Consider the following 22,478-nt stretch of genomic DNA (forward strand, 5'->3'; position numbering starts at 1 on the left):
ACTAGACCTGGTGTTGGGAGGACCTGAGTTCAAATGTGGCCTTATTTCAGGAAGCTATGATAATCCACAGTGCCAGATGTGAAGTCAAATGAGGAATCTTATTTTCTTTTTTTTATTATTCTCTTGAATACCGCTGTGACCTTGGGTGAGTCATGATCTCCCTGAGCCTCATTTTTCTCAACCCTAAAATGAGTAAGTTTAGACTGGATGACCTCTGGCTTCTTCTAGTGAAGACTTATAAAGCTAGAAACCTTTATAACTTAAAACTTAACTTCCATATTATGTATATACACATATAATGTACACATATATGCCATTATATTATACAGCTTAAATTATACAGTTTATAAATCTTTAAGGTCCCTAACAGTTCTAGGTCCTATAGTAACCAGGGAATAAAGAGGGGCAGCTCAGTAGCTCTATGGCTAGAGTGCCCCCTTGGCATCAGGACCTGGGTACAAACCTGGCCTCAGACACTTGCTAGCTTTGCCCCTGGGCAAGTCCCTTGTCTCTGACTGCCTAGCCAAGGCTGTTTTTTTAAAATCTTGAAACTGAGGCAGAAGGTAAGGGGTTGGAAAAAAAGAAAAAAGGTAGCCTGGTAGATCGTGTGGGAGGGAATGGATGGGCAGATGGCATTCACTGACCCCCTTGGGATGGTCCTTGGACTTAAGAATCTGGGAGCTCCCCCTCGCCTCGCCAGATGGGAGAAGAAGCAGCTTTCCCATTCATCCTTGAACCCTTATTCCCAAATAAAGCGCTTCCTTGTTTTCAGAGCTCTTTTTACAAATAGGATCTCATTTGCCCCTTTAGCCACAGTGGTGGTGGTGGGAGAGGGAGGGTGGGCGGCGAGGATGCCTGGGTGAGAGGAGAAGAAATAGAATAAATCTCCTTTATTTGCACTGAGTATTTCCAGTTGAGTTTTAAAGATAGCCGCGGTGTCTTCTTCCCTGCGGCCCCACAAACACACAGATGTCAAGGAATTGGAGGAGGAAGGAGGGAGCCAAATGGATCAGGTCTCAGCACGCATCTAGGCCCAGGCCAAGCAGCCCTAATGGCGAGAAGTCCTCTGAGCCCTTCCGCCGTGGCCCACAGGGCCTGCCGCTGCGTTGGTTGGCCAGCTCGGCGGGGATTCCTTTCCTTTACATTTAATTTTGGAGCCGATGACAAAATGAGCTTTCTTCTGTGCCTACAGAATCAGTAAATTATCGGGCTCTGCCTTACGGTTAATATTTATGGCTGCCTGAGGTGCCTTTGGCAGAGAGAGGAGCCCGGTGGTGCCCTGGATATGTAAAACATAATGTACACAAGCCTCCGTATGGAGCCTAGCTTTATAAATCTTTCCTCCTCTCCTAGTCGTGTGTGTCACCCACTTCACCCATTATTTTTCTTTTTTAATACTTTCATTTTAAATTCTTGAATTTATTAAAATATAGATTATTTTTTTCAGTGAACAATAGCCTATTTTTTCCTCCTCCCCTCAATGGGAAAAAGAAAAACCCTCGTCACCCATTTCAGTGATTTTGTTTTTTCTTACTCATTTACACCTTTCTCCTGCCTATCTCCTCAGCCTACTCAGGGCTTATCTTCTGTCTCTGTATTTTAGAGAGGTATGTGTAGACCTGTGTTTCCTTATCCATCAGCAGAAAGTGATTTCCCAACTTTTTTTTTTTTAAACTTCTGGGGTGTCCAAATGAAGGCTGATGACAAGGGAGGGCAGGTTGTGTACATGTCGAGAGTGAGGTTCTCAGGGCAGCAAGGTGGCACAGTGGATAGAGAGCACCTGGGGGCTTTGGCAAGATCTGGATTCAAATTTGACTTCAGAAGCTGGGAAGCAGGTACCATTATTATCCCCATTTTATGGATGAAAAGCCTGGGGGCAGACTTGCCCATGGCTGACCTGTTACGTCCTAGTTGTATGACCCTGGGCAAGTCACTTAACCCTCTTTGCCTAGTTGTTGTCTCTCTTCTATCTTAGAATTGATACTAAAACATAAGAGTAAGGGTCAAAAAAAAAAAGAATGAGGTTCTTCTGAGGCTAAGTAGGGATAGACTATTAGATAGGGAAAGTCCTGAGTTCAAATTCTGCCTCAGGTACTGGAGGGTGTGCCTCTGGGCAAGTCTTTTTTTTTTTTAACCCTTTCCTTACATCTTGGAATCAATACTGTGTATTGGCTCCAAGACAGAAGGGCAGGAAGGGCTAGGCAATGGGGGTCAAGTGACTTGCCTGAAGTGTCTGAGGCCATGGACAAGTCTCTTAACCTGTTTGCCTTAAGCTCCTCATCTATAAAATGGGGATAATGATAGCCCGGCCTTCCATCATTATTCTGAGGATAAAATGGGATAGCTGTAAAGTGCTTTGCATTATGTAAATGCATTACCATTCTCACCCTTCTCATCATTAGCATTCTCTCACCCCCAGCCTCTATTTACTACTTAAGGACAGCAGTCTCCATCATCTGTGTGGTCCTCAGACATACCATGTCTCATTTGATTCTCCAGAAGAACCCTCTGAAGGAAGGACTAGGGATCCTCACATTTTTTTGAGTTCTCATTTTTAGAGGCAAGAAAATAAGCACAGAGACCATTAGTTAGGGTCTGCCTTTTAGAGAAAGGCCACAGGTTTGTCTTGTCCAGCATCCTACTGGTAACCAGCATTTATTTCATTTATTATTATTATTCTTCCTTTAACCCTTCTGTCTTAGAATTAATACTGCCTATTTGTTCCAAGGCAGAAGAGCAGTAAGGACTAGGCAGTGGGGGTGAAGTGACTTGCCCAGGGTCACACAGCTAGGAAGTGTCTGAGGTCAGATTTTAACTCAGAACCTCCCATCTCCATTTCTGGATCTCTATCCACCAAGCCACCCAGCTGCCCTTAGAATCTTTGGTTTTTAACTGGAGAAACTCCCCAAAGGTCTGGAGGAACATGCATTCAGGGCCTCTGTTGGTATGGTGGTCTCTAGCATTGGTACCCTGAGGAGTCCTGAATTTCCAAGAGTGACTCTGTGTCCCACAGTTTCTATGAAGATCTTTGTTTCCCATAAGCCCCTTTCCTGGTCCTCTAGGTCACGTAGGTCCGGACTTGGAATCTGCAAGGCAAACCTGAATTTCAGGGTCTTGCTTTATTTTATTTATTTTAAAAAATACTCTTACCTTCTGTCTTAGAATCACAATACTGTATATTGGTTCTAAGGCAGAAGAGCAGTAAGGGCTAGGCCATGGGGGTGAAGTGACTTGCCCAGGGGCACACACCTAGGACGTGTCTGAGGCCACACTTGAACCCAGGACCTCCTGTCTTTGGGCCTGGCTCTCCATCCACTGAGCCTCCCAGCTGCCCCCATGGTCTTGCTTTAAACACTTACTAGCTGTGTGATCCTAGGCAAGTCACTTAGCTTCTGCCTGTCTGGGTTTATCCTGTTTGTAAAATAGGGACCTACTTCTGGGTTATTCTGAGAATCAAATGGGTTCCTCTTGGTAAAGTGCTTTGCAAGCTTTAATAGGGCGTACAAATCCTCTCGAGGATGTTTCATGAACGTCTTTCCCTGTGTAGTTTAGTGGAGGCCCTGCTTGTTCTCCTTTAGAGTGGAAGCTCCTGGAGGGCAGGACTGACTTTTCCCCCTGTTGCACCAGGGAGGCCTTTCATACAGGTTTGTCACTTGCATCGCTTGGCACGGCTTTGTTCCTGACCTAGTTTCTTCCTGGCCTGGTTTGGTTCCTCGGGCCAAAGAGGTTCATTTCCCCGGCTGGCCTGAAAGGCTCCCTTCCCTCCTCTGACCTAAGGGTAGATGCGGGGGGAGTCTGGGGCCCAGAGTCTGGCCTGTTCAGATTCTTCCCTGACATGGTTATTGATGAAAGTCCTACCCTGGGGCCGCCCGGCAGGGACCCAAAGTCATCTTGCCAAGCCCTGACCCGCCTTGCTGTAGCTCTTTTCCCCTGAGGACCTCACGCTTGCAGCTGCCTCTTCTATTCCTTGCTTTCTCCCAGCCTCCTCCACCTGGTTGCCCGTTGAGTGAGGATTCCCAGCCTCAACAGGCCCCCCTCGGCGATTCCCAGGGACAAAAGTCCCGCCTGTCGGGCCTCGCTTCTGTTGCCATGGCAGCCGCTGGGCCAGCCTGCTTGGGCCTTCCTTCCTCTCTGGGACGGAGGGGAGGCTTCCCCTGACCTTTGTCCTGGCTCACCCCACACCTCCGCCCCCTCCCTTGGAGAAGCCCCCTGAGGGAGCTCTCCAACTCTTCCCTCCGTCTCCCCTGCCAATTTCATTAGTACCAGATGGCCTGATGGAGGCCTCAGCTTGACCTGGGAGGGTGGCTGGGCCCAGGGTGGAATAGGCAGGCTGGATGATTAAAGGCTTGGGAAATCAGTCCCTCCACAAACGCCTAAGGGGATTGGGGTTATTGGATTGGGAAGACTTGGGGAGGCCTTTAGTAAAGGGCTTCGCCTGTGTGAAGGCCTCTCCCACCGGACCAGACCGGACGGTGACCAGCTTTTGGATATCTCCACTGAGGAAGGAACAAGAGGAGACAGGCTTCAGAGGTTGCCAGGGGGATTTAAGAGAGGCATTTCCCCACTGAAGGCTCCTCCATCCTCTGGGCCGGGGCCAAGGAGACCCAGGGATGCGGCTGCTTACCAGGGGACTCTCAAGGCCTTCCCATCAGGTGTTCCCCAGGAACCTGGGGAGGGGAGGGAGAAGAGGCAGAAGCCCTTTCTCCCACGGGCCGGGGAACTCAATCGCTGCCTCTCTATTCCCAGAAAACAAGGATAACATTCGCTGATAACCTACAGAAACGGGTTGTGAAGGGGTTGAAGGAGAGGGTCTTTGTTGGGGTGAGTGTGGAATATGTAGTTGAGAGTCATATAGTTGGGTGGCTCGGTGCCCCCTGGCCAGAGTGCCTGGTCCGAGGACTCATCTTTCTGGGTTTAAATCTGGCCTCAGACACTGCTAGCTGTGTGACCTGGGGCAAAGCTCTTCACCCTATTTGCCTCTCTTTTCTCATCTGTCAAATGAGCTGGAGAAGGATGTGGGAAACCATTCTAGTATCCTTGCCAAGAAAATTCCAAAGTGGGTTTACAAAGAGAGGGACATTACTGAAAAACTAATATATGGTTCCTTTCTCTCCGTCCCCTCACACATTGGCTGGAGCTGACCTTCACAAAGGGAAGGCCTTCCTTCAGGTAACAACATTGACATGGAGAGGTTGTGTAGCCCCAGGAAAGTCACTTACCCATAGTGCTCTGGGCTCCTCTCTGAGAAGAGGTTAGACTTCAATACTGCCTTGCCACTCCATTCCACTCATCTCTTGCTTGTCAAAGTGATCTTCTTACAGTTCGGGTGGTGTCTGACCTGGTCATTTCCCTATTCTGTAAATTCCATTGGTTCCCTGTTGCCCCTGGAGTCTTAATATAAAAATGCTATGTTTGTCATTTAAAAACCCTTAAACAAAAGTGGCCCTTTTCCCAGTCTTAAACTTCTCTCCCCTTTTATTAAAAGTCTGGCACACAGGCCTCCTTGCAATTGTGCATACAAAACTCTGGCAATACTGGCCTACTCTTTGCACTTCCCTCCCTCCCTCCCTCCCTCCCTCCTTCCTTCCATTCCTTCCTTCCATTCCTTCCTTCCTCCCTCCCTCCTTCCAATCCTTCCTTCCATTCCTTTCTTCTTTCCTTCCTTCCTTCCAATCCTTCCTTCCATTCCTTTCTTCTTTCCTTCCTTCCTTCCAATCCTTCCTTCCATTCCTTCCTTCCCTTCCTTCCTTCCTTCCTTCCTTCCTTCCTTCCTTCCTTCCTTCCTTCCTTCCTTCCTTCCTTCCTTCCTTCCTTCCTTCCTTCCTTCCTTCCTTCCTTCCTTCCTTCCTTCCTTCCTTCCTTCCTTCCTTCCTTCCTTCCTTCCTTCCTTCCTCCCTCCCTCCCTCCCTCCCTCCCTCCCTCCCTCCCTCCCTCCCTCCGTCCCTCCCTCCCTCCCTCCCTCCCTTCCTTCCATGTAGTAAAGACTAGCCAATGAGGGTTAAGTGACTTGCCCTGGGTCACATCATAGTTAGTGTCTGAGGGCAGATTTGAACTCTTATCTCCAGACCTGGCACTGTATCCGCTGAGTCACTTAGCTGCCCCTCTGTATTTTCACTGACTTGTTTCTCATGCCTGGAATTCAGTCCCTTCTCATCTCAGCCCAGGCTTCACTAGCTTCCTTCAGGTCTGAACTCAAATCCTACCTTTCACCAAAAATCCTTTGATGTCCCCTCTAATGCTAATGCCTTCCCTCTGTGATCATTTCCAATTTATTCTGTATGTAGTTTGAATGTTATCTCTCATTAGACTATGAGCCCTTTGAGAATAGAAATTGGGTTTTGCCTTTCTTTGAATCACCCCAGTGCCTAGCACAGTGCCTGGGCACATAGTGGGCGCTTGATAAATGCTTCTTGACTTGATAGAAGAGGAGTCCGTCCTTGTTTGGGAGTTCTCAAAGCCAGGGGCAGTGAGGCGTCTCTGGGTAAAGTAGGACTTGCTCCACAAACCTTACTACATACATGCCAACTATTGGAATTACTTTGAGCTATCAATTTCAGGGCAGCTAGGTGGCGCCATAGTGCATAGAAGGAAGGCCCTGAAGTCAGGAAAACTCATCTTCCCCAGTTCAAATCTTGCCTCAGATATTCAGACACTGATTGTTCCACATGTGAATTCCCAGAAAACATGACATTCCCTGATAATCTACTGGAAAGGGCCTTGGAGAGAGTGTGTAGGTGGGGTAAATGTGGAATATATATAGTTGATAGTAATAAAGTTAGGTGGCATGCTCATCTTCCTGAGTTCAAATCTGGCCTTGGACATGTACTAGTTGTGTGACCCTGGGCAAGTTAGTTTATTCTGTTTGCCTTAGTTTCCTCATCTGTAATGACCTGGAGAAGGAAATGACAATCCACTCCACTATCTCTGCCAAGAAAACCCCAAATGGGGTCATGAAAAGTCAGATATGACTATAAAAACCAGCTGAACAACAATGCCAATGAAGTCACAGCTCCAGCCCCTATCCTTAACCCTATATATGCTTATATACACATACAACATGCTGCTTTGCTATTGAAATTTAAGCTAGTTGGGTCAAGGACTGTTTTTTGCCTTTGTTATGTCAGTAGCTAGTATAGTGCTTGGCTTATGTAGTAGTAGGTGCTTAATAAATGAATTCCTATTGATTTACAGGAAAGCTTTAATTAAGGAGTCACAGGTATTGTATTGAATTCCATTTCCTAGTTAACCAGCTGAGCATTAACTGTAAAACACTCATTTGGTTTCAACTCTTCCTTTTTGAAATTGTCTTAATTCTCAGAAAGTATTTATCTATTTATCCATCCATCCAACTATCCCTCCATCTATCCATCTGTTTATCCCTCCATCTATCCATCTGTTCATCCCTCCATCTGTCTATCCATCCATCCAACTATCCATCTATCCATCTCTGTCTGTCTCTCTTTCTGCTGTCTGTCTATGTATCTATCTATCCATCTATCTGCCTGCCTGCCTGCCTGCCTGTCTGTCTGTCTTTCTGTCTATCTCTCTGTCTATGTAGCTATGTATTGATCCATCTATCTTTCAGTCTTCCTATGTATGTATCTATGTGTGCATCTATCTATCTATCTATCTATCTATCTATCTATCTATCTATCATCCATCTATCCTTCCATCTGTCCATCAGTTCATCTATCTATCTATCTATCTATCTATCTATCTATCTATCAATCTATCATCTATTTATCTATCCCTAATCTTTCTGCCCTGGTATCAGTTCTAAGACAGAAGAATATAGCAAGGGATGACTTGCCCAGACTCACACAGCCAGGATCTCCCATTTCTAGGCCAAGATCTTACTCCCCTTTGCCACCTAGCTGCCCCTTAATTTATTCATGTTTAAAGTAGGAAAAAAAAAGATGTATTTTCCAGTTTTATATCAGAAGTAGGATTTAGGAGTGAAAACTAGACTCAGGGCCTAGGTATTGGTTTCTTCCCTAAGTGAATTTTTTTTTTCTGATTAACTTCCCTTTTGGCAAGGCAACATCACTATATATATATACTGTGTATTGGCTCCAAGGCAGAAGAGTGGTAAGGGCTAGGCAATGGGGGTCAAGTGACTTGCCCAGGGTCACACAGCTGGGAAGTGTCTGAGGCCAGATTGGAACCCCAGTTCTCCCATCTGCAGGTCTGATTCTTTAGTCACTGTCCTACCTAGCTGTCCCACTTGCTGACAACTTTTCATTCAGCCTTCATTTGCAGACTTCCAGCTATAGGAAACTTACTACCTGCCATTCCATTTTGGACAGCACTCATTTTTAGAAAGTTTTTCTTGCTTGAGTCTGAAATTTGCTTCTGTCACTTGCACCTATTGGACTTAGTTGTATTCTGGGTTCAGGCAAAACAAAGTCTGATTCCTTCTTTCATATAAGACAGTCTTCTAAATATTTGAAAATGGTTGTCACCTCCTCCATCCCCCTTTCATCCCTAGCCCTCTTGTCCTTCATACAGACATTACTGGTTTTTTCTAAGGAATCCCGTATAATGAAGTTTTAGGCCCCTTCACTGTCCTCCCTATCTTGTTCAATGTGGTGTGTAGGAAGGATACCTAGCTGTCTCAGTGGATAGAGCACTGGACCTCGAGTCAGGGAGACTCATCTTCCTGCATTAAAATCTAGCCTCAGACATTTCCTAGTGGTGTGACCTTGGGCAAGTCACTTAACTCTCTTTGCCTCAGTTTCCCCATCTGCAAAATCAGCTGAAGAAGGAAATGGAAAACCACTTCAGGATCTTTGCTGAGAAAACCTCAAATAGGGTCACGGGAAGAGTCAAACTCAACTGAACAATAACAAAATAGGAAGGATAGGAGCAGTTAAGTGCCCACTGTGTACCAAGAACTGTGCTAAAGCACTTTTCAAATATTACATCATTATATGCTGGCAGCAACCTTGGCAGGCAGGGTTATTATCACTCCCATTTTACAGATGAGGAAACTGAGGCAGACAGGGCATACTGACTTACCTAGGTTCACACAGCTAATACATATCTGAGGCTGAATTGCAACTCGGGTCTTCTTGACTCCAAACCAGTGCCCTATCCCCCCAGCATGGAGCTGTGGTCTAACCAAGGCGGAGAATGGTGAGGGAGAGTGGGGGGATTAGATTACCCTTCTTAGATTTTGTGCTCCTGTTAATGCAGCCCACGCTTGCATTGGTCTTTTTGCATTGGTCTGAGGAACTCTGGCTTTTAGTGCTGATTGACTTTGAGATTACAGGCCACTGACACCACCCCTATTCCCCCGGATTTCTTTTTCTGGTGAACTATTTTCTGGTCACTTGTTCCTGGCCCTATACTTGTATAATAGCCAATTGTTTTGGAACATTGCATTTATCCCTATTAAATTTCATGTTAGTGGATTCAAGCCTTTTCATATCTTTTGGAATTCCCCATCACCCCACATTGTTGTCCCTGCAAAGCTTGTATCCTCCAGGTTTCATAAGCATTCCATCTCTAGCTTCATCTAAGTCACTGCACAATTAAAGCTTTCACAGAAGAGGGCAAAGGAAAGAATCCTGTGGGCCTCCACTAGAGACATCTAGTTGATTATTAATCAGCAAATATTTATTAAGGCCCTACGATGTGCCAGTCAATCAATAAGTATTTTATGAAGTCCTTACTAGGTGCTAGGCACTGTGCTAATTAATGGAGGAAAGTATCCACAGACCTACCTAACAGTACGAACACCCAGCCCAAAAACGGAGAAAGAAAACCACAGACCAATCTCCTTAATGAATATAGATGCAAAAATCTTAAATAGGGTGCTAGCAAAAAGACTCCAGCAAGTGATCACAAGGATCATCCACTATGACCAGGCAGGATTCATACCAGGAATGCAAGGATGGTTCAATATTAGGTAAACTATCCGCATAATTGACCATATTAACAAGCTGACAAAAAAATCACATGACTATCTCAATAGACGCAGAAAAAGCCTTTGACAAAATACAACACTCATTCCTATTAAAAACACTAGAAAGCATAGGAACAGAAGGGTCGTTCCTAAAAATAATAAACAGAATATATCTAAAACCAACAGCTAATATCATCTGCAATGGGGATAAACTAGAAGCCTTCCCAATAAGATCAGAAGTGAAACAAGGATGCCCATTATCACCTCTATCATTTAACATTGTACTAGAAACACTAGAAGTAGCAATTAGAGAAGAAAAATAAATTGAAGGTATTAAAATAGGCAATGAGGAGACCAAGCTGTCACTCTTTGCAGATGATGTGATGATTTACTTAAAGAATCCCAGAGAATCAACCAAAAAGCTAGTGGAAATAATCAACAACTTTAGCAAAGTTGCAGGATACAAAATAAACCCACATAAGTCATCAGCATTTCTATATATCTCCAACACATCTCAGCAGCAAGAATTAGAAAGAGAAATTCCATTTAAAATCACCCTAGACAATATAAAATACTTAGGAATCTGCCAAGACGAACATAGGAACTATATGAACACAACTACAAAACACTCCACACAATTAAAACTAGATCTAAACTATTGGAAAAACATTAACTGCTCATGGGTGGGACGAGCTAACATAATAAAAATGACAATCCTACCCAAATTAATTTACTTATTTAGTGCCATACCCATTGAACTACCAAAAAACTTTCTTACTGAATTTGATTCAATTTTTAATATTGGCTTTCTGTCATTTTGCAATCCATGTCCTCTCCCTCCCTTCTACCTTTTCCCCATCCCCAGGAAGACCAGTAATATATTATATGAGCTGTACATGTGTTATCATATAGAGTACATATTTCCATGTTTGTCATGTTGTGAAACAAGGCACATATTGCCTGCACTATAGAAAAACTCATGGAGGAAATAAAGTGAAAAATGGCCTGTTTCTGTCTTTCCCTTCCAAGGCAGTGGACAGTGTTCTTCATCATGAGACCCTTGTAGTTATCCTGTATCCTTGCCTCATGGATGATAGCTAAGGCACTCACACTCAGTCCTCACATGTTATTGTTGTTTCTATGTACAACATTTGAGGACTGATTTCTTAATGAGAATAGCTAACATTTCTATGAAGGTAGCCAAGCACAGGGGATAGAGTGCCAGACTTGGAGGCAGAAGGACTTGGGTTCAAATCTGCCTTTTGACACTTATTAGCTGTGTGACCTTGGGCAAATCATTTAATTCTATTGGCCTCAGTTTCCTCATCCATAAAATGAGCTGGAAAAGGAAATGGCAAACCTGTTCAGTCTCTTTGCCAAGAAAATCCCACATGGGTTCACAAAGAGTCAGACAGGACTCAAAAAGACCACTGAACAACAAAGCAAGAACCACTCTATCCACTAAGATAGGCCCCAGGTTCCTCCTCCTCCTCTTCCTCATCCTCCTTAGATTGGGTTTTGTTCTGCCCAGTCCTGGTGCTGAAGATTAAATAAAGCAATGAGCATGTTCCTCCTGTGCTTTAAGCCATCCCTGCTAAGCGGGGAGTAGGAGAGCCTGGGTGTTTGCCTTGGGTTCTGAAATTTATCGGGGGCGATGACACTTAGAATTCTTTTCTAGTAGGAACCATTTCCTTTAGCCACTCCATTACTAAGCATACTTAATTAAAACTGGAAGCTAGCTAGCGCTTCCTTCCCCCGTCACAGCCTCTCCAGCTCCTGCAGTCTCACTTGTGGCCGAGTCTCTGCCACTGTTCACTACCCTTCCTCTTCCTCTCCCCACAATCTGCAGAGGGGAATCTCTTTTATACTGCTTGCTCCGGGCACATAAATGGCTAGTTGGTGGTGGTTCGGTTGTGTCTGACTCTTCATGAGCCCATTTAAGATGTTCTTGGCAAAAAGAAACTGGAGTGGTTTGCCATTTCCTTCTCCATCTCATTGATAGATGAAGAAACTGAGGTAGTTCAGTGACTAGCCCAGGGTTACCCAGTTAGTAAGTGTCTGAGGTTGGATTTGAACCTGGGAAAAGGAGGCTTCCTGAGTTCAGGTCAGGCACTGTGTCCCAGCTATGTAAGATATATAGGGGATTTGGGTGAGTCACTTCACCCCCATTGCCTCAGTTTCCTCATCTGTAAAATGAGCTGGAGAAGGAAATGGCAAACCCCTCCAGTACCTAAGGAGGTACGGTGACTTGTTCCAGGTCATACAGAGAGCAAGCAACAAGTGGGGTTTGAACTCCTGTAATTAGGGAGACTGTGTAAGCCTGAAACTCTCCCCACTGTGCTATCTAGTTACTGATGGCTCTTTCAGGTGGAATGAATGAGACTTCCAGCCTTCTTCACTGAGGTGGGGGACTATGGGTATGTGGAAGATTGTATATATTGTCAGACTCTTTCCATGTGTCTGTTAGTTTCACTGAGCTGTCTCCCCCTTTTTTATTTTCTTTGTTGTAAAGGATTGCTTTCTGGGAGGAAAGAGATATTCTAGGATATTCTAGGAAAGGGGGTGAAGTTAAAAACAAGATAAAATTTTATTTTTCATTTATTGTTATTAAAACCCTTACCTTCTGCCTTAGAATCAATACTGTATATTGGTCCTAAGACAGAAGAGTGGTAAGAGCTAGCCCATGGGGGTTAAAGTGACTTACCCAGGGTCACCCAGCTAGGAAGTGTCTGATGTCTGATTTGAACCCAGAACCTCCTGTCTCTAGGCTGGGCTCTTCATCCACTGAGCTACTCAGCTGCCACCAGTTGTATTTATTTTTTCAAATTGGGGGTAGCTAGGTAGCATATTGGATAGAATACTGGATCTGGGACAACCTGGGTTCAAATCTAACCTCTGACACTTTTTAGGTGTGTAACCCTGGCCAAGTTACTTTACCCTGTTCTGCTAGCCTTTGCCATTTTGTCTTAGAGTTGTTCCTAAAACAGAAAGTAAGATGCTTTTTGTTTTGTTTTGTTTTAAAATTGAATCCTAGGAACTGCCCTTTCCACCTTCAGTGGCTGGCTTGGGAATCCATGTTAAGGTGACAGTACCTTGCTCTGTGTGAATATGGAGGAGAGTGGGATTGGTCAGTTGTATTCTCTTGGTTTCCCTGAACTCCCTGTTGCTTTAAGTCTGCCTGTAGACCTTGGTAGAGACACAGAAGCCCCTTAAGATTAGAACAACCCAGGAGATGGTCCTTCTTGGGCCCTCCCCAGGAGCTGTTAATGACTGACGCCCTCCAAGGGCTCCTCTTGCCAAGTGGCCTTGGGGCTCTGTAGTCCATTCCCAGGGACGAGGTCCTGGGAGAAGGACAGATAGTGTGCCTGGGTTAGAAAGGGTCTAAAGAAGGAACGTTCTTTGAAGTGGTAAATGAGGGAGCTGCCTGCTTGCTGCAGGACACAGTGACCCTGCCTGAGCGCGCCAGCTGGGATTTACCAGTCTGCCTTCTACAGGAAACAGAGGGGGGAGCTTGGCCTTGGTTTAGAAGCCCGAAGGTCATCTGTGCTTTCTGTGTGCGTCTATCCCAAAGGGGATCACTGAGAGGCAGACACGAGAAAAGCCACTGAACCTCATCCACAAACCCCCCCGAACTTCTACATACCTAATACTCTAGGCATATAGGAATGTATGTATAAGTGTGTGTGTGTGTGTGTGTGTGTGTGTGTGTGTGTGTGTGTGTGTGTGTATAAAATACTAGAAAGGGGAAGCTAAGTGCCTTGTTGGATAGAGCATTGACCCTGAAATTTGCAAGACTCCTCTCCGTGAGTTCCAGAGCAGACTCAGACATTTTCTAGCTATATGACCCTGGACAAGTCACTTAACTCCCAATGCCTAGCCCTTGATGCTCTTCTGCCTTGGAACTGATCCTTAGTATTGATTCTAAGACAGAAGGTAACGGTTTAAAAGAAGAAGAACAAGAAATTAAGTGATTTCCCAACATCATCCAGCTAACCCATGGCAAGGCAAGGATTAAAACTCCAGATTTTCTAAGTCTCCAAAGAGTTTGATCACCATACTGTCTCTAAAGTTCAGTGTTTTCTAAAATCAAAACCATCATGAATCACATGAAAAAGTGTTCTAAATCCCTCCTGATTTGAGAAATGCAAATCAAAACAAATCTGAGTACCACCTCACACCTAGCAGACTGGCCAATATGACAGCAAAGGAAAGTAATAAATGTTGGAGGAGATGTGACAAAATTGGGACACTAATGCATTGTTGGTGGAGTTGTGAATGGATCCAACCATTCTGGAAGGCAATTTGGAATTATGCCCAAAGGCTTTAAATGACTCCCTGCCTTTTGATCCAGCCATACACCTGCTGGGTTTGTACCCCAAAGAGACAAAGTTCACTGTCTTCTAGATGAAGAAATGGAAGCGTGCTCCCCCCCCACCCCCGGGAGTTAGTGGAGAGTAGAGGTAGGACTAGAACCCTGCTCCCCACACTTCTGGGGCTGACCATCGTAACACACTGCCTCCTTCTCCAGCTGTTCTACTGATTGTGGCCATCATCCTGAGAGGCTGGGATTCCAAGCCCTCTTCCTCTCACCTGGGGCGATGCTAGAGGATTCGAGGGGCTGGGTTGCTTTGGGGCGCACCCTGGTATGGAAGGCCGAGTGTTTAAGGAAAGATGGCACTAAATCTAGCAATTGCCTCATCTGGCATTTGGGGTTGCCAGCCAAAACAGTCTGCAATTTTGTGTTAAAAAAAAATTGCTAGCATGCTGTTCCCCAAACATGTTTCCTCTTTCTGTTTTTCAGGCTTTTCCCATCTGCCTAATGGGCTGTACCCTTCGTATATTCCCCTGAGCCACCTGGAGCCCCCCAACAGCGGCAGTCCCCTTCTGGCCCAGCTGGGGCAGCCCGGCCTCTTTGACTCTCCGAAAGGTCAGCGTGCATGGGCGGGTTGTTGGGAGCTGGGTGCCGTCTGTCTGCACACAGCAGACATATGCTTCAGCTCCCCTTTTCTCCTCTTCTTCCCACATGGCAGCTTCCCTCCGCCTTTGCAGGCCTTGGCAAGATGCTTTCCTCCTGCCCTCCCCACGTCCCTCTTTGTTAATGCCAGTTTCTCCTTGTTAGGCATGGGGGGGGGGGGGCGGGTGAGAGGGAGGGAGGGTGAGATCTCAGATGGGTTATGTCAGGGATGGGAGGGATTCCCATCCCAGAGTGCCCAGGCAGGGGAGCTTCTCTGGCCCGCTCTATTCTGGAGCCTCAGGGATACACTCCCTTCTTTTTCCTTCTGCCCCCTCCCAACCCCCTGGCCCTAACAGTGGTTACTATATGGAAGAGAGATTGAGCCAAGGGATCCTCTAACCTCTTGACTTGGGCAGAGCCAAACCCCAGATCCTCCACAAAAGGGCAGCTTGGTTTGGTGTTTAGGATACTCCTGTAGACGCTGTGCTGGGAGATGCACTTCACCTGCCCTTTTCTTCTCTCCTTCCAGGATCTAAAGGCCCAGCTTTCTGACTTCCTCTCAGACACCCTTTGTGTAACTTTCTGCCTCACTATGTATCTCTTTTAGACTCTCTCTCTCTCCCCCTTTCTCCCTCTCTCTCCTCCTTTCTTTCCCTCTCTTCCTCCCTTTCCTTCTTTCTTTCCCTCCCTCTCTCCTTCCTTCTCTCTCCTCTTCCCTCCCTCTCTCATTTTCACTCTCTTTCTCTTCCCCTCTCTCCTCCCTTTCTTTTCCTTTGTCTCCTCTTTCTCCCTCTCCCTCCCCTCTCCCTTTCTCTCTCTCCCCCCCTCTCCCTCTCACCCTTTCTCCTTCTCTCTTTGTTCTCCTTTATCCCTCCCTCTCCCTCTATGTCTTTTCCCCCTCCCTCTCTCTCTCTCTCACACATACTTTCTTTCTCTCTCTCTCACACACACACTTTCTTTCTCTCTCTCTCATACACACACACACACACACACACACACACACACACTTTCTCTCTCCCTCTCTCCCTTTCTCTCTCTCCCTGTCTCTCTCACTTATACATACACACACACTTTCTCTCATACACACACATTTTCTCTCTCTCTCTCTCCTCATATACATACTTTCTGTCTCTCTCCCTCCCCCCCCTTCCCCCCCCCTCTCCCTCTCATTCTCCCCCCTCTCTCTCCCTCTCTCTGTCTCTGTGTGTGTGTGTCTCTCTCTCTCACATACACACACATGCACACACACACACAACTGTGAATTATGCTTTTCTGTTTCCTACATTACTTTCTACATTTTGAGAGTAAATATTTGTTTAATGTAAGGATGAATGACTGAATAAATACATACATACAGACACACACATCCCTCTTCCTGCCTCCCCTGGATATCCTGCCTTCATCAAAGCTACCTCATCTATGTACCTCCCTCTCCTCCTGTTGGCTGAGAAATTGGCAAAAGGGAGTGAGGGAACGTGGTTCCTCACACTCCAAAGATATCTTCTTCAGGATTCCACAGAATATCATGATATTGTGAATAACCTCAGATTTTGGCCCAGGAATCACAGCTTTGCCAACAAGGAGACCATAACTTTGGAGTTGTTATGAGAAAGGGGCGAGAGGGAGCTGAGGGTGCCTGATCTCTTGCTTCTTGGGGGATTGTAGATGTGGGTGCTGAGTTCCAGGCTTGGAAATTATTCTGTCTGCAGGGTCAGGAACTCCATTGAAGGCTTCACTGAGTCTGGCCTCTGTTTTGCTCACTTGGAGAACCATCCCTAGGGCGGATCGGGGAGGAGGGAGAGCTTGGTTTCATCTGGACCCAATGGGCTCTACTGTATCTTTGATGACAGAGCGGATAGAATGGATCTGGATTCGTCCATTCTACTCTTTCCTGGGTTTCTTCTATTTGGGCCTGGGATAAAGTCAACTTTGAAGTGGTAAATTTGACGAGCTTTTCTGCTCTCACCCCAGGGTGAAAATAACCAAAAGCCTGGCATACTAGAGTATTCAACCTTTATCTTTTTCATAATTTTAAAATACTCTAGTTTGTTTCATTTTATTTTTCAATTATCACAAGCATCCCCCTTATCCTTAAATTAAAAAATGTTTTTTTTATAAACCCTTACCATCTGTTTTAGAATTACTACCTGTTCCAAGGCAGAAGATGGATAAGGGTTATGCAATTGGTGTTAAGTGACTTGCCCGGGGTCACATAGCTAGGAAGTACCTGAGACCAGATTTGAACCCAAGACCTCTTATTTCCAGGTCTGGCTAACTGCCTCCAATGAACAATTTTTTTATTTTTCTCTCCCCAACCATTGGACCAAAAAAAGAAAGAAAGAAAGGGAACACCCAAAATTTGCTTTGACAAATAAGAACAATCATGCAAAGCAAATTCCCTCAAAAAGGCCTAATCTCATCCTGCATTTTGAGTCCATCCCATGTGTTATCATTGATTCTCTGGAATATTCCACTTTAAAAAATCCTTCCCTTCTGTCTTTTTAAATTTTTTTTTAATTAAAAAAAATTTTTTTTAAACCCTTACCTTCCATCTTGGAGTCAATACTATGTATTGGCTCCAAGGCAGAAGAGTGGTAAGGGCTAGGCAAGGGGGGTCAAGTGACTTGCCCAGAGTCACACAGCTAGGAAGTGGCTGAGGCCAGATTTGAACCTAGGAGCTCCTGTCTCTAGGCCTGGCTCTCAATCCACTGAGCTACCCAGCTTCCTCCCCCCCCCCCCCCCCCCCGTCTTAATATTGATTCTAAGACAAAATGGCAAGGACTAGGCACACGGGGGTGGGGGTTCAGTGACTTGCCCAGGGTCTCAGAGCTAGGAAGTATCTCAGGCTAGGGAGAATATTCTGCTTTGGGTAAGTGGGCCTCTTCCTGATCCTGCTTTATTTGTATGGATGCTGCTCCGGCCGGGTAAGGATAGGCCCGTCTGACCTGAGTTACAGACAACTCATTCCTTTTTTGCTGCTTTGCAGATGGATTCTATCTACCAGGCCAGGTGGCCCTGCACCCCCAGAACCCTGTTTCCAGGACCCCAGCCGGCCACTCGTCGGGCTCCCTGCTCCGGGACAAGGATCTCAGCCACCTTCCCAAGAGCTCCCGGGAGGGCCCGGGGAAGGAGCACAGCAAAGAGAGGGCGTGCAGGGGGGACCTGCCACCCCCCTTCGGCAAGAGGGACGGCAAGGCCAAGGAGGAGCCGCGACCACGCAGCGTGGTGGACCTGACCCAGGACGCCAAGCCGGAGGGGGAGCGCAGGCTGAGCGGGCTGGAGCGAGCGGCCAAGATGGGCGAGCGTCTGTCCCCCTTCCTGACGGAGCACGCGGGCCACCGGGGGCTGGGGGGCGCAGAGCCCAAATCCAAAAACCCTCTGCAGACGTCGTCGCTGAGCAACTGCAACGGCGGCGGGGACCCTCTGCTGAAGGTCCTGGGCACAGAGCAGGACTGCTGTAGCAAGGACCCGGCCCGGCACGACGAGAACATGCGGCCCGCCGCGCACGGCCACCTGGACAGAATGAAGCGCGGCGAGGCCGTCCTCCCCGCCGTGACCACTTTGCACATTTCCTGCACCTGCCCCTCTCCGCACCCCGTGCAGCAGCCGGGGAAGATGACCCCCTCCTCGTCGGCCTCGGCGTGTGTGGCCACATTCCCCCCGCAGCCCGTCCATTCCAGCATGTACACCATCTTTCCCCCGGCCAAGGAGCCGGGCCGGGAGCACAAAGTCATCGCCCCCACCTTTGTGCCTTCCATCGAGGCCTACGACGAGCGCACGGGGCCCATCCAGATCGCCTCGCAGGCCCGGGACAACAAGGCCAAGGACAAGGAGGCGAGCAAAGTGGACGTGCTCCAGCCGCCCTCAGAGAGGGGCCTGGCCGAGCTCTCACGCGGCCTCCTGCCCCAGGACTTCCCGTGCCCGGGCGATGCCCGGAGGGCCGAGGTGCTGCGGGAGAAGAACTCGGTGATCCGGGCCAACTCGTCGGTGCTGAAGCGGCACACCACCTCTGAGCCCTTCCAGAGCCGCGCCGGGCTGGGGTCCCCCGAGAGCAGGGACTACCTCCCCCCCAAGGACCTGCTGAAGCCCGAGGTCGAGCACCGCGCCTGTGAGCGGGAGCGCTTCTCCAGGGCGGCCCCCAAGGAGGCGGCCAAGGCGTACGGCGCCCTGGAGCCTTCCCGGCAGCACCCGGACCCCGGCCAGCTCAAGCTGCCTCCTGAGCAGAAGTGGAAGCCCTTCGAGATGAGCAACTTCGCCACCACGCAGATGGCCGTGCTGGCCGCGCAGCACAACCACGTGAGCCGGGTGGAGGAGGAGGCGGCCAAGAAGGCCTATCTGGACCCCAGTGGGCTACCGCGGGTGTCTGTGGTGGGAGGCCCCCGCGTCGGGGGGGACCTCCATCCCGTCTCTCACAGCGAGGGCTCTGCCATGCAGAGCCTCATCAAGTACAGCGGCAGCTTCGCCAAGGAGGCCTCGGCCCGGCCCGGCAGCGGCAAGAAGAGCCCTTTCGGCGGGCTGGGCAACATGAAACTGGACCCCTCGCAGCTCGGTGCCGCCAAAGTCCAGCAGCTGCTCTCCCACCAAGGGGGCAAGCAGCTGAAGAGGGACCCCGAGAGGCCCGAGAGTGCCAAGTCTTTTGGGAGGGAGAGCATTGGGTCGCAGGGGGAGGTGGAAGTGAGGCACCCGCCCGTGGGCATTGCCGTGGCAGTGGCCCGCCAGAAGGACAACAGCAGCAGTAAGCTGGGGCCCAGCCTGGCGGACCAGGATCGGTCTTTATCCCTGAGCAACATCAAAGGTAGGACCCGCATGGGAAAAGACCTCACCCTCTCTCTCCGCTGTCCGATTCTCTGTCTCTGTCTGTCTCTCCATCTCCCTCTGCCTCTATCTCTTTCATCATCTCTCTGTCTCTCCCTCTGCCCCTGTCTCTCTTTGTCTGTCTCGCTATCTCTTTCTTTATCTCTCTGGCGCTCTCTCTGTCTGTCTCTGTCTCTTTCTCTTTCTCTCTCCCTCCCTCATTTTCTCTGGCTTCCTCTCTGTCTCTCTCTCTCTTCCTGGAGACACGTCCTTGGATGGGGATGAAGGAGGAACTCCAGAAGAGCAGTTCTTGGCCCAAGGTTGGCCCATAGAATCTGAAGGAAATGATAAAAAAAGGGGAGAGGAGGAGAAGCAGAGGGGATATTCCATGCCTGTATTTGAGAACTCAGTGTGTATCGAGAGGTTCTAAAACCTGTGTGTTAGGACAATGAGGGGAGATGGAGGGAAATGTTGCAGTCTAGTTGGGAGACCAAATAGGCCAAAAGGAAGGAGGCCCGGTGTCTATGGGCAAGTTATTGAATGCTCTGTGTCTCCATTTATCTACCCTTTAAACGAGAATAGCTTTTTTTTAAAACCCTCACCTTCTGTCCTAGAATTAATACTGTATATATTGGTTCCATTGCAGAAGAACAGTAAGGGCTAGACCATGGAGGTTAAGTGTCTTGACCAGAGTCACACAGCTAGGAAGGGTCTGAGGCCACATTTGAACCCAGGACCTCCCATCTCCTTGCCTGGCTCTCAATCTACTGAGCCACCTAGCTGGTTGCCCTGAAAATAACTCTTAATTCTATGACCAGAGCATCAAATAGGAAGGTGAGGAAAGGGTTAAAAATATCACCCTGGATTGGATTGGCCTCCTTTTGAAATTTTAGGGTCTGTAATTTAAATTTAAAGTCTCTGTCATTTTCCCCCACAGTTAGGATGACAGTCTGTTATGCTGTCTACTTTCACATTTTGAGGGTATTTTAATAGGTCAAATGTTTCATTTCCTGGTGCCTCTGTTAGTTCCCTTTGTTGGAACGTAGCGGCAACTCTTCCTAAAAGGTTGGAAGTGCAGAGGTGGGTAGTAGGGCCAGGAGACAGAGGAAGAGCTGGCTAAGACAGACAGCCGAAGCATCGGATCAGGAAAAAGCGCATCCCAGGCTCTTCTGAGGTCCCCAGACCAAGAGCTCCTTTTCTCTGTGCCTCTCCGAAGCCAGCCTTCGGGAATGTGGAGGCAACTGGGAAGCTAACCCTCTTCAGAGATAGAGAGGGTAACCTGGGTACAGATCCGACCCTCTCCAGAACAGATTCCAAGGGGCACCCAAATGGTTTTGTTGATGTAAATTTCTCATTTCAGAGAGGGGACTCCCATGTGAGGAAACTCCCTCTACTAGGATGGATCAGTAACTGCTCTGCAATTTATAGTCTGGTGAGAGGCCCTTGGGACACTGAGAAATGAATGTCTGGTGCACAGTAACTCAGGCACTAGGTGTCATGTGGGATTTGAATCTAGGTCTTCTGTCTTCAAGGCTAGCTTTTACATTTTTATATTCAGTCTGTACAAGCCCAGACTTTCTAAGGTGAATTCATGAGAGAAAAGAGATGTTCTTGTTATTGTGGGGAGAGGAGAAAGTGGGAAGGATGATACATAATAACTTTTTTTTTTGTTTCTGTTTTAACATTTTTATTTGGTCAATTTCAAACGTTATTCCTTGGTTACAAAAATAATTTTCTATTCCTCCCTTCCCTCCCCCACCCTTTCCACAGCCAACGCGCAATTTCATTGGGTATTACTTGTGCCCTTGATCAGAACCTATTTCCATGTTAGTGTTTGCATTAGGATGTTCATTTAGAGTCTACATCCCCAGCCATATCCTCTCGACCCATGTATTCAAATAGTTGTTTTTCTTCGGTGTTTCTGTTCCCACAGTGTTTCCTCTGAATGTGAATAGTGGCTCAATGGATAGAGAGCCTGGCCTAGAGACAGGAGGTCCTGGGTTCAAATGTGACCTCAGACACTTCCTAGCTGTGTGACCCTGGGCAAGTCACTTAACCCCAATTGCCTAGCCCTTACCACTCTTCTGCTTTAGAACCAATACATAGTATCAATTCTAAAAAGGAAGGTAAGGGTTTAAAAATTTTGAGTGCCAACCATGTCCCTGGTACCATTCAAAACATAGAGCAAGACATGCTTTCTACTCACGGTCTAAATAAGAAAAACAAGACAAGTGAGCAGAAAGTTCCGAGGAGGAAAGGAGGGTCCCGTCTCAAGAGAATAACAGCAAGTGGAGCATTTCGCTGTTTGTTGCTTCAGTTTTGGACCTTCCTTCCAGTCTCCTTGGTTCTAGGAGAGTTCATGAGCAGGGGAGGAACTAGAGAAACTTTGGGCAAATGAAATCGCCAGCATTTATAGAGAACTTTACAAATATTGTCTCGTTTTACAAATATTATCTGGTTTGATGCTCAGAAGCATCTCTGGAGGGAAGTGCTTTACAGAGGACAACACTGAGAGATAAGTTAAATGATATTCCTGACTTCCCCCAGTGATGAAGTGTTGGAGGCTGGATTTAAACTCTGGTCTTTTTCCTCACTTCAGGCCCCACCTCTATCCCCGGGGAAAGAGTGCGGGACGGGGGAGGCAGTGTTTGATCATGGAAATCACTCTGGGTATAGGACCAGCAGAGATGAATTCAAGTCCTGCCACCCTCCCTGATGCCCTGTGGGAGTCCGGGAAAGTCTCTTCTTTCCCCTGAGTCTCTGATTCTTCATCTGAATAAGGAGGGTTGGAATGAGATGGCTTTGGAGGGCACTTTGAGTTCT

General features: G+C 47.4%; 1 protein-coding gene across 7 annotated transcripts in view; it reads left to right on the forward strand.

Annotated features, from left to right (window-relative positions):
- TNRC18 (trinucleotide repeat containing 18) overlaps positions 1–22,478 on the forward strand; it is a 160,779-nt gene that overhangs the window by 56,060 nt on the left and 82,241 nt on the right. For all 7 annotated transcript variants that reach the window (XM_056806452.1, XM_056806453.1, XM_056806456.1 and 4 more), the window contains 2 exons: positions 14,709–14,834; positions 17,848–19,656. In XM_056806452.1, the coding sequence (XP_056662430.1) occupies positions 14,709–14,834; positions 17,848–19,656 (1,935 nt within the window). The remainder of the gene's footprint in view (positions 1–14,708; positions 14,835–17,847; positions 19,657–22,478) is intronic.

This window comes from Monodelphis domestica, chromosome 7 (assembly GCF_027887165.1).
Source record: "Monodelphis domestica isolate mMonDom1 chromosome 7, mMonDom1.pri, whole genome shotgun sequence".
NCBI classification, from domain to species: domain Eukaryota; kingdom Metazoa; phylum Chordata; class Mammalia; order Didelphimorphia; family Didelphidae; genus Monodelphis; species Monodelphis domestica.